This window comes from Muntiacus reevesi, chromosome 11, assembly GCF_963930625.1.
Source record: "Muntiacus reevesi chromosome 11, mMunRee1.1, whole genome shotgun sequence".
Lineage (NCBI taxonomy): Eukaryota > Metazoa > Chordata > Mammalia > Artiodactyla > Cervidae > Muntiacus > Muntiacus reevesi.
Window position 1 is genome coordinate 71376871 of NC_089259.1, and position 12387 is coordinate 71389257.

The 12387-nt window shown below is 42.0% G+C and overlaps 1 protein-coding gene across 4 annotated transcripts in view; it reads left to right on the forward strand.

The window, feature by feature from the left end:
• Positions 1-12387, forward strand: part of MBNL2 (muscleblind like splicing regulator 2) — a 164384-nt gene that overhangs the window by 117712 nt on the left and 34285 nt on the right. For 2 of the 4 annotated variants that reach the window (XM_065902263.1, XM_065902262.1), the window contains exons 4-7: positions 25-225; positions 2933-3196; positions 8782-8835; positions 9477-9630. In XM_065902263.1, coding sequence (XP_065758335.1) covers positions 25-225; positions 2933-3196; positions 8782-8835; positions 9477-9630 — 673 coding nt within the window. The remainder of the gene's footprint in view (positions 1-24; positions 226-2932; positions 3197-8781; positions 8836-9476; positions 9631-12387) is intronic. The other 2 variants (XM_065902265.1, XM_065902264.1) reach the window with 1 other exon arrangement.

A 12387-nucleotide genomic window follows, 5' to 3' on the forward strand; every position in this document is an offset into this window, starting at 1 on the left:
TCCTGTGTTATCTTCCTTTAACAGCCCACTTTTCCTGTAGGTCCCGCAATAGGGACAAATACGGCGATTAGCTTTGCTCCTTACTTAGCACCTGTAACCCCTGGAGTTGGGTTAGTCCCAACGGAAATTCTACCCACCACACCTGTTATTGTTCCCGGAAGTCCACCCGTCACTGTCCCGGGCTCAACTGCAACTCAGAAACTTCTCAGGACTGACAAACTGGAGGTACTTCGATTATATTTATGTTTTGAGATGCCTTTGGGGGTAGCAGTGTACTTCTATGGAAGTGAATGCTTGTAAGGAACCAATTCAGTCTTGCAAAACAGCCACACACACAGATTCACCTAAAAGTCACACATTTCATAATTCTACTGTTTGAATTGAAGGCCGAGTATAAAGGAAATTAGTCTGTGGGAAAAGAATAAGTTCAATACAAATAAAAATTGATTGTGTGGAATGTATATTCAGAGGCAAAATATGCAACAACCAATGGAAGGCTGAATCAATCACTATGCAGGTCACGGGGTTCCAGCTGTGTCAGGCGTAAACCTTTGCTGGATCCTGGAGAGGTCTGGGAATGAGCAGGTTAGGAAGCCAGCAGCCAGGACAAAGGGGACACTCCGGACAGAGGTGGGAGGAAGTAGGACAATGACTACAGACCAACTGGAGTGATCATATTTCAGTACTTTAAGAACTAGTGTGGCTGCTCCAGCATGCTCCAGCCGGTTGTATGTAGGTAAGCACAGGGAACTAGAGCCTGGGAGAGTCTAATTATTGATTTGAGTTATTTTCTTTCACCGATATTCAAGTCTTCTAGAAAAGCCAAGAAAACATATTTATAAAACGTAATTCTTAAGTCAGGAGTCAAACCAGCTCACCTGGGTTTAACTTTACTGGGTTAAATTTCTTTTTAATCAGGGCATCCATTTATCTTAACTTCTGTATGCTCTGATATTTAATAGAGCCTTTTATATGGAGTATAAAGAATCTGATAGATTTTTCAAAGGGCTCCTTTAATTCAATCACCAATTATAGTTAGGTGATACGTATGTAAGATTAGGGTATATAGTGTGCTTTATCTTGGGATCGTTTGAGAATGTTCTTTCAATGTGTGTTTGTTTAAATATTTACTCAATAAATCTTGAAAGTGATAAAAATGTTGCCTGATATCAGCTTCCATCTGAAGTATATGGATCCCCAAATGAAAAGACTATAAACTCCCGTGCTACTGTTTTGATCCAGCCTACCCCTGTGAATTTTGAACAGACCTTTCACAGGACTGGAAAAGTGTTTGGGGCGCCACCTGGTGGACCTGTGAAGCTTTCGTGTTCAGTACGTGACTCTACGGTTTAGAAAACAAATTAAATCAGTCGAGCTGGGAACAAGTTGTCCTTCCCAACAGGATTGGCAGACAAAGACATATGTAAAAATGATTCACGAGGACTTTAGCAAAGCAGCTTGCAATTCATTTCAAAGCAGGAATGAGGTCGGCTGCACACAGAGCCCCTAGGTAAATAAATGCTCGACACCCAATGCAGCCTCGGCCTCGAGTCATTCCACTTACTTACATGGGGATGCTTACTCACAATCTGTGGGAACAGCTTAGTAATTTTTCCTTTGTACATTTTATGAGCTAAAGATGGAATGTTGGATAATATCCAAAGTAGAAGGAAACAGTTAATAATTTTGTGATTTATCTGCTTGGCCTTCAAACTTGCCTGGCCACTGGTCAGTGAAACTGTATTTCCCAAGTACCTTTGACTCTCACAAGGCTTCCAGTGTCATGTCAGTGACCTTTCCTATAAGTCACTAGTGATCAAGATGAGAACCGCCACGTAAGCACATCACCATGTAGACCCTGAGAAGAAAAGAAGTTACCATTTCACAAATAATTTTTCTCTGATACAGATATTTATAAATATAACTGTTATATGTTTCTTTCTTGTGTTATTTCATGTTATTGATATTTAGGGCAAGATTAAGAATACTCTTTAAATCCCAAGGAAAATTTTCTTCATACAGTTAACTCTTGATCCATGGGAATCCTCAGAGGATGGAGCATTTTAGTTACTAGAGATTTCAGGATAATTAAGGACTGAAGAATAAGAAAAAGAAACAATACATCAACACTTCAAAATCTATTCTACTTACTTCCCCCCTGCCCCGCCCCTCCGCTTTATCTCTTCCCATATTTCTCTCCTTTTCATCTTTTCTTTATTGTCAAAAATAATAATGTGACTTAAATGAAAATTTGGGTGTCTTGGGTATTGTAGTTCTTGTAATCCATGATTAGAAGCCCACCTTATCTTTGTAGAGCAGGAGAGATTTAGGGGAAAATGGGAGTATTCACATTCACCCAGCCCCCACTTCCCATCCTCAGGAAGGAGAAACAAGTTTGTCAGATCTCCTTAATTCCTTTTGGAATTGTGCAGCCATGACCTTGTGGCATGATCTTTGGTGAAATAATCCCTCCATGCAAAAAACCCCGCAACTTCCCAGAGTTGTCATGGTAGAAGGAGATGTAGTTATATACAGAAGACCACATTTTACACATATATACGTGTGTGTGTAAATGTGTATATATATATATAATCTCCGGATTAGTATATATATAACATATATTCTTTCCTTCCTTCCCTTCTGTATAAAATAAACATAAATAAATAAAACCCAAGAACAATGGGGGCCTTGTTGATTTTTCTCTGCTAACTTAGCTAAGGTGTAGATTTTGACTTACTTGCTCAATACAGATTCTCACCCCAGAAAACAGGGCGAAGCAAAACTGGAGTGATCACAGTTTGCCCGGGATGCCAGTGACTTGGGTTCTGGATAATCGAATGTTGGTTGGAAAGGGCACAAAAGCCAACATTCAAAGAAAGGAACGCATCTACTTTTTGAGTTACCGCATCGTGTGCTCTCCCCCGCGCCCCAGGTCTGCAGGGAGTTCCAGCGAGGGAACTGTGCCCGGGGAGAGACCGACTGCCGCTTTGCACACCCCGCCGACAGCACCATGGTCGACACAAACGACAACACCGTAACCGTTTGTATGGATTACATAAAGGGGCGTTGCATGAGGGAGAAATGCAAATATTTTCACCCTCCTGCACACTTGCAGGCCAAAATCAAAGCTGCGCAGCACCAAGCCAACCAGGCCGCGGTGGCCGCCCAGGCAGCCGCGGCCGCGGCCACAGTCATGGTAAGTGGGGCGCGCGCGCCGCGCACCTTCCCCGAAGCCCGCGCGCCCGCGCGCCCGGAGCCGCGCCCTCCGCGCGGGCACGCGCGCGCGCCTCGCCGCCGGGAGCGGGGCCGGCTGGCGCCCCCGCTGCTCCGCTGCCTCCGTCCTGTCGTGGCGCCCCGCCCCGCCCGTTTCGTTTCCGTTCTGTTCCGTTCCTCCCTCCTTCCCTTCGCAGCACAATAAGTAAATCCCTCGGGCGGGCGCAGGGAAGCCGGGGGCGGGTGCGAGGGCCCCTTCCCCAAACCCAGCGCGCCTCTCAGAGCGCGCACGCGGGCGGGACCCGGCTGGAAGGACCAGCGAGGCGGCCCGGAGCCGGGGAGAGAGGATGGACCCGGGCCGGGAGCCCCTGCCCCCATTTTTTTGCTCCCTACTTCTTGTTACTTATTACAAAGGCCATGCTGCAAACTCGCTCTTTCCCTAAAAGAAAATTTATGCACAACATCAAGTCATGAAACAGATGAAGATGGAGCTGAATGCATGGTGCTTTGAAAAATAAGAATAATAAGAGGCCTGGAAGCTAGCCCCAAGTTCCTGAGTCACTGTCCCGTCTCTTAGACACAGGCCTCCCCAGCACCCCTGGGAGCTTGTTACAGCTCGACTCAGGCCCCGCCCCAGACCTTTGGGATCAGGATTTGACTTTGCAAACATCCCCAGGTGGACTGTATACATAGTAACGTTTGAGAAGCACCTGCCTAGAACACGTTGTCGTTGCTCGGTAGCTAAGTCGTGTCCGACTCTTTGCAACCCCGTGGACTGCACTAGCCGGGCTTCTGTTGTCTGCGATTACCTGAGGGCACGTGAAAGTTTCCAAGGGCAGTCACTTCCCCCAGATTTATATTATTGGTTTGGGTGTGGCCTGGGCAAGGCCCTTTTAAGCGCCATCACACTGGCTTCTAGAATTCATCTGTTGTGGTGTGAGCTCTCTGGCTTGACGTCTGTGTTTTAATGTATGATAGACACTGGATCACCCGCGAGACCGGGCTTTCATCGGGCACTTGCTGGAAGGAGTAAATAAATTAGGCAGTTTTCCTTGCCCTCAGGGAGCTTGACGTTCAGTTAGTGACAGGGATAACGATCCTCCATGACGTGATGGAAATGCATCATGAGGTCCTGCTTCTGGAACTACAAAAAAATCAGTCCTTATTCCTTGGTACTAATAGTGACCTTTAGCGCGGAGCGCTGAATTTATCTGAGTTATCTGAGCCTTGATTTATCTGCCTGTTACCTAGAAGTGGGTTTCCCTGGTGGCTCAGAGGGTAAAGAATCTGCCTGCGATGCAGGAGGCCTGGGTTCGATCCCTGGGTGGGGAAGATCCCCTGGAGAAGGGAGTGGTAACCCATTCCAGTCTTCTTGCCTGGAGAAGTCCATAGACAGAGGAGCCTGGTGGGCTACAGTCTGTGGGGTTGCAAAGAGTCGGATAAGAGTGAGCAACTAACAACACACACTCCCTGGAAGTAGCAGTCCTAACATCTACAATCAGTATGTTCTTGAATCATGGAAGGAGCAGTGTACCTAGAATAAGTCAGTGGTAGATGACCTGGGTTGGTGGAGATGAGAGAAGAAATGGCCGTTACGTTTACGCACACAGCCCGATTTCTTTAAATTAGGACGCTGTGTGCCCTTCTTTGGTGCAGTTTCCCATCCTTCTCATCAAGATGCACAAAGGTGTTAGAGTGGATGTCAGTAGGTTTGGTTGCCATAGTTTCCTCCATTGTTACACTGTGCCTGATTTGGAGTTCTGATATTTCAGGTGGTCTTGCAGCATCCTCAAAGACAACCCAAAGGAATGTAGATTCAGAACAAAAAGCATCAGGTTCTTTCTGACAATGACGTGAAACTTACTGAATCTGCAGTGTCTTTTGAAAGTTAGAGGCTCATTTGAAACCAGTTGCAGTTGGGTGAAGTCAAAGTCTTCTTACTCTAGTAACAAGATTACTCAGCACTATGAAGGAAAAACAATTATTTTATTTCTTTAAGAGAATGAATGGGAGCGATGATTGCAGCCAGAAGATATTAGTATTCCATTCACCTGGGTTCCATGTCTGAGCTCCAAGAATTTCTGTAGTGTAGTTTTTATTGTTGTCCAGGAATTTCTGCTGCTTTTGATTAATTGGACCCTGAAAATGAATTCAAAGCTTTGAGTCTAGAAAAAGAGGCATCTTTTTCCTTTAGAGCCTTATACTTGTACAATACCTCTTAAAACATGGGCATCGTCCTCACCAGAATTTTTCAAATGTGAAAATAAGTCAGAGCTTCTCTTTGTGATTTTAACACAAAGGGTATCTTAACACAAAGGGTATCTGGTCTTCAAGACAACAGTGTTTTTACACACACACACACACACACCCCAAAATGGGGCTGCACCAGAAGGTACTTATTTTGTAAAAGGAAACAAGACCAGCTGCCATCAGCTAGTCAGGAAAACATGTTCAGGAACTTTGCATTCCATCCTACTTGTCCATATCCCTTTCTTCTGCATTGAAGTGGCAGCTCTGGTTACTGTCGTCCACATTTCTTGACTCCTCAGGTTTGGTCTTTACCTTGAAGGCCTGGCACTTGGTTCGCTTGCCTTGCCTTGAAGTTGGCTTGCTCCTTGATCCAGAAAATCAAACACCTCGCTGCATGCACACACGCTATAGAGAAGGCTTGGAGAGGGGACAGAGGATCAGAAATGTTGGTGAGGCCAGCTAGAATGGATGTTCAGTAACTGGCCCATAGTAGGGGCTCAGTTAAAGATAATCTGGTTCTCTGCATAGGTGTCTAAGGAAGCTCCCAGGGCACACTGGCCTTGGGGATCTCCAAGGTCTGCTCTAAGCCTGAAGATCTTTCAATATAGGTAAACATACGGCTGCAGTCACATATTATCCTCTAAAACACAACATCTGTGTACTACAAAGGCACATTATAACATGATTATTCACCCATACAGTTTTTAAAATACATTCCACACACGTCCCTCAAAGCGTGAGACATGCAAGATATTTATATATCCACTCCAGGAGCTGCATGTTTCCTTGAAAAGACAAGATATTTGCATCTAGTGAAGATAAACTCAAGCGAGTGGTAGAGAGAGATGCTGTCAGTGTCCAGCTTACTTCAGAGCTCTCAGCTTCTTTAAATTCCTAGTTTATTATAATTTCTGTGGAAATTACATTTCATCAAATGAGGATTGGAAAAAAGAGAATATTAACCTTTCAGGTGATTATCCTAGGGAGAAATACTTAATATCTCTTTTTCTACCTGGAGACTTCGTTAAATGATCTTTTGTTAAAAATTTTGTTCATAAGCACCAGCCTTTGGAGACATAATCACTCTCCCATTAGCATATCAGAAAAGATCAACCCAAGAGTAGGTGTGTTCTTCATCTCCCAAGGATTGAAAAAGTGAAGCAAGAATGGAATCCAGAAAGTCCAGGCCAAAATGATTTTGAGTTTAACCATCCAGTTAATAGGCTTCCCTGTGGCTCAGACAGTAAAGAATCTGCCTGCATTGTGGGAGACCCAGGTTCGATCCCTGCATTGGGAAGACCCCCTGGAGAAGGGAACGGCAACCCACTCCAATATTCTTGCCCAGAGAACCCCATGGACAGAGGAACCTGGGGCCGCAGAGTCCAACACAACTGAGTGATTGACACTTTCACTTTGTTTCATCCAGTTCATGTTGTTAAATGCACTCTATGAGAACAGGCTATGTAGCCTTATGTAGTTAATATAGGCTAATGTAAGCAAAAAAAATTTTTTTCATTAACTAGCAATGTAAAAATATATTGGAATGAAAGATTTTAAATACAAGTGGTGTCATGAAAGTTACATCATGGCAAACTGACATTGGAGGAAAGAATACTCAAAGCTTTCTTGTTCTGAATCTTGTTGGTTTTTTCAGATGTTCACAGTTCTGCCTATAGAATGGTGATTTTCTCTGTGATGGCCTCTATCCAGACTGCCTTCCAAAACATCTTTTCCACTGGCCATTCTAAACCTCTGTTCTCCCTACAGCCCTTTCCACTTTATTTCTAGTTTTTCCCCCAACTCACCCTTAGCCCTTTATCTCCTGTCACTTTCATATTTTTAATCCTGAAACATCAAATGATGAAGAACAGCTCTTTATTGGCCAAGGAAAATGTCATTCATTGTTCCCATTTTAAGGGTTAGATGATATCCCATTTTCTTCCAAATGCCATAGTTGCAGCTCAGAGCTTTAGAATAAAACATTTTGTATTTGTTATACAAACCTTGGGGATTTACCTATTGTGCTAAACATAGAAAAGGGGTATTTCATTTCTTTTTTTTTTTTTTTTTTGCATTGGAGCTATCCCTTTGATTTTATTTTCATAGAATTCCATCATAAAATTTTTAGATTTCTTACAACAATTATCAAGGAACAGGAAGATTTTCTCATCATGGTCTAAATCAATCACTATTTATTATTATTTCAGCTGTTTAAATGAAACTATCTGCCCAAAGGATGGTTATAAGTTATAAAGATATTATCTTACTTATACTCCAAGCAGTTCATTGCTATTTTTTAGCTGTTTTTGCTATTTTTAGCTATTGTACCTGTTCTAGCCAAGCGTTCCACCTCTCATTAAGTGGGTTGGTCACTGATTATAGTTAAAAGTACGAATAGAATTATTTGATAAAATTATTTTGATACCCGAGGACACCAAATACCCTTCAAAGGGTATTTTCTTAGTGTAATCCCGGTAAGTCGTTTGCCATAAATTGAATTAAAATTTCAAATGTGGTAGAAAACAGAATGGAAGATAAGTTAGTCATTAGAAACCATACGGTGGAATGAAATGGAAATTTGAGAAACCTACTCTTCAAATTCAAAACTTGTTATGTTTGGAAGCTTATTGCATATTGCCAGATCCACACTAGCAGAGTGAAGAGAAAAATTGAGACAATTATCCGCATAATTCAGACAAAAAATTAAGATCCAAACCCAAACCGTTTTGCCTAAATAATCTTGTGTTTGAATATTTTTTTGCCTGAATTGTTTGTCTCAGTTTGCCACTTCATTTTGTTAGGCTAGATCATCATTACAACTTACTTTTATAAAAGTTAAAGACATATTTTGTTTTCAACTCGGATCTTATACATAGTACATTCATTATTTTATATTTGAAAACTAACTTATCAGAAGTTCTTCAATCCTGTGGCCCTTGAAAGTTTTGCATTTTTTTCTGAAGCAATATAAAAATGCTTATGGTGTGTATGCAAGCTGCTGTTTTAATTAACTTTCCTGAATTTCAAACATCTATATTTTACTCTCTTATATGCTTTTAACTAAGGTATAGTAGATGCATTTTTGCTTCGATACTAATTTAAGGTGTAATATTCATTTCTTTAGAGAACATTTTTGTTGTTGTGCATGCCTAGTGTTTTGTACGTTGTATATTGCATTCAGAATATTTTTTTCCTTCTCACCTATCCACAATGCAATGCCGTTCCCATGATGCACCTCTGCTTGCTGTTTACCTGTATGTTAATTCGCTTGAATCCCATTGGCCCACTGCCATCATGTGCTCGCTGCCTGTTATTAAGACTCAGTCGACTGCCAAAGCAATGAAGCGACCTCTCGAAGCATCTGTAGACCTGGTACTTTGACCTTTCACCTTTCGCTTTGCATGTAGCTTTTCAGAGAACCATCGAGATTTGTATTACTTGTAAAATATCGGTTGCAAAGAATCATTATGTTTAATTAATGAGAGAAATTCAATAAGGTGTTTAGCCATCTCATTGTCATATGTAATATGTGGAATAAATTAATCCTAACAAATTTTAATACCTTTTCCAAAAGAGTGAAGCAAATTTAAATTACTTGGCTCGTAAAAAAAATGCTCACGATAATCCTCATTAACCTTTAAATTCAAGAAATTGCCATTTTTAGTTAAAGAATAGGTATTAATATTAATAACACAAATGCTTCCTCCCCCTCCCCCCCTTAGAATAGTTTAACTCATTTTAAAAGCTGGAGTCATTTTTCGCTGTTGTTGCTTGATAGTTTTTCTTTTCCTTAGTTAAGATGCTACTGTTTTGGGGTTACGGAAGTCATGCTTTCGCTCTCAATAACAAGTCCTCACTCATTCGACATTGCCGCTGTTTACATTAAGGTGCATGGCAGAGGCATCTCCTTAGCTGTCCTTTTTTAAGCGTGTGTGGCGGTGGATGATCTCTGTGGACACGGAAGGTGTGTTTGCGCTGAGTCACACATGTCTTGTCCGATCCTTCGCTCGTAGGCCTTCCCTCCGGGTGCTCTCCATCCTTTACCAAAGAGGCAAGCGCTTGAGAAGAGCGGCGGCGCCGGCGGCGTGTTCAGCCCCAGCGTGCTGCAGTACCAGCAGGCCCTGAGCAGCGCGCAGCTGCAGCAGCACGCCGCCTTCATCCCGACAGGTGCGTGCCTGACCGCCCAGCCCTGTGTCCGTGTGCCCTCGGTCATGTGCTTTCTCTCTCATTCCTTCAAGCTGTTTGGTGGCATCTAGTGTGCTTTCTCAGAGGTACGATCAACACAGCCTGAGACTTGCCATTGTCCTAGCTATCTAGCTAACCTACCTCGCTTGGGACGATAGCTCCAGACGGTTAGGATTCTAAAGCCAAATATTCTGTAGAGTCGAGTGACCGACTGAACCCATGAGAAGCAAATAGCACGTAGGGCTTTGGGTTTCTCGTGTTTACACAAACTGTGTAAAACTGTTTATGTAAAGAAGACCTCTTAGGTGTGACAATTGAAATTTGTCATTAACCCTGAATGACCTAAAAATAGCAATTCCAGTAAATACTAACCTTTTTTTCTATTCCTATTCAGAGCACTAAAAAATCAAAAGACAAAAAAACAAAATGAGGCTATTCAAATTAAAGCAATCCTCTACTCATATTTTTACATCCATTCTATCTCTTTTGCCATCCTTCTCAACTTCCACCAAGTTCACAAATAGAGAGACCTCTTGTCCTCAGTTTCTAAGCCAATGCCTGATAATAGCAGGTGCTAAGGTGCTTTAACTGTCATTCTACTAAGAAATGAATTCCATTAATCATAGACTCTTGAAGGTTAAAGGATTCTTAGTGATCTCCGCATCCAATTGATTGTTTTACAGATGAGAAAGCTGAGGCCCCCTAAATGTGAAGTGACTTCCCAAGGTGGCAGGACTAATAAGAAAAAGACCTAGAACCCAGTTACCCTGAGACCAGGTTGATTTACATGACATGACACCAGCCAGCCTCCATATGTGGAGGCCAGAGTCCTCTTTTGGAGTCTGGAGTAAAACATCAGATAAAAGTGAAGAAGCAAAAATACAATACATGCCAACCCTCCTCCATATTTTTACCCACCTCCCTGACCACAGACCTATATACATATACAAACACAGTCACCATAAATGGCTGGGGTTTTGACCTTTTAATCTGAGCTAAACGCAGGGATAATATTTGCAAAATAAACTTTGCTAGAGGATCAAAAAAAAAATTTTTTTTTAAAGAACCAGGTCACTTAAGCTTTAGTGAGTAGACTGTCCTTTGAATTCTTAATTTGAAGTCAAAATTTTCATCCCATGATAGTGACTTAAAGGTCAATATAGATGAATAACAATTTTATCCTAAAGAAGCATACTGATCCCAACCCACTTGGGTGGACTTTTCAGGTTTCTTACCCATTTTCTCAAATACTGTAGCATGTCTGGAATTAACATAGGAGGGAGTTGAATAAATATTTCTATCCTATTCTGCATATAAAATCTATACTTTGAAATGAATTATTGTTAAGAATATTTAGACTGTAGTAAAAATATCAACTGTGTGAGTAAAGTCGTTCTTAGCGTACAGTTTTCTTAGTTTAGTTCTCTTAACATAAATAGACTCACAGACCTACAGTGAGCCTCTAAATCAGTCATTATCAGGGCTTCACTCTTGTCCGATCACAGCCTTAATTGGTGACGTTTCAGTACAGTTGTAGCGCTGCAGTGATACTACTTGTAATCCACTGGATGTAACATGTTTATAAAATAATTACTAGAAGGTAAACTTTTCTTGAGGTTCTGTGTGGTTTCTCCAAGGGTCTTATTTTATAGATCTCATCACTAGATGTTTTAAGGGAGAAAAAAAATGTGGAAGAATATACTGGGGGGGAAAACAGAAAAAGGCAAGTCTGTTTCTGAAGACTGGTTAGTGATACCACCACCATTTTCTGGGAATGCCTCTGAAACCCTGGAGCTAAGCCGTGCAAAAGACTGAAGGCCTCGAACCCATACTTCACTCTTCCTCTTTTTGTCAAATCACTGGAGGAATTCTCACTTAAAAATATTTCACCTGGAAGCCACGTAAAGACCGCCAAAGCAAGAACAAATAACATCCCCTTTTTGCCGTGGCCTGATTAGAGTGGTGAGGCCCTTGTGCAGAGGGCCCAGTGCTGCGTGGGTGCTGTGGTTGTGCCCTTCTGCCCTCTGCTGGACTCTTTAAGAACTGTTCCAGCGTGTCCAGCAGCCCTCCATTGAGAGAGCTTTGGGAGCCGAACAGTGGGTCCTAGCCCACTTAATTCTGTGCTTTAGAAGTATTTCCATCTGTAACATGACATAAATGTAGTGAACAGACATGTGGATCTCATGCTCTGAAGTGTATTTCAACTTCTGTGAAGTTTTCACATGTTCCTTTTAAATGATGAAAAAATAATTTTATTAAAAGGATTTTAGCATAGTCCTGGGCTTCCCAGGTGGCTCAGTGGTAAAGAATCCGCCTCCCGGTGCAAGAGAGGCAGGAAATTCGGGTTCGAGCTCTGGGTTGGGAAGATCCTCTGGAGGAGGAAATGGCAACCCACTCCAGTATTCTTGCCTGGAAAATTCCATGGACAGAGGAGCCTGGCGATTTATAGTCCATGGAGTCTCAAAGAGTCGGATACGACTGAGTGCACGTGCAAACACACACACACACACAGAAACACAAACACACAGCATAGTCCGTCCCCCAGTTAATTCCATAACAGAAAATTAGTGTTTATTTTCCTCTAGTTTTTATTTCAGCTTTCTTTCTCATAGGCCACGTTTGTAGCCTAATTTAAGATGATAATGATGATAATCAGTCTTTGTTAATCATTGTTGTTTTAAATCCTGCAAATTAAATGATGATGCTCAAAACTTTTTTTGATGATGCTCAAAAAATTTT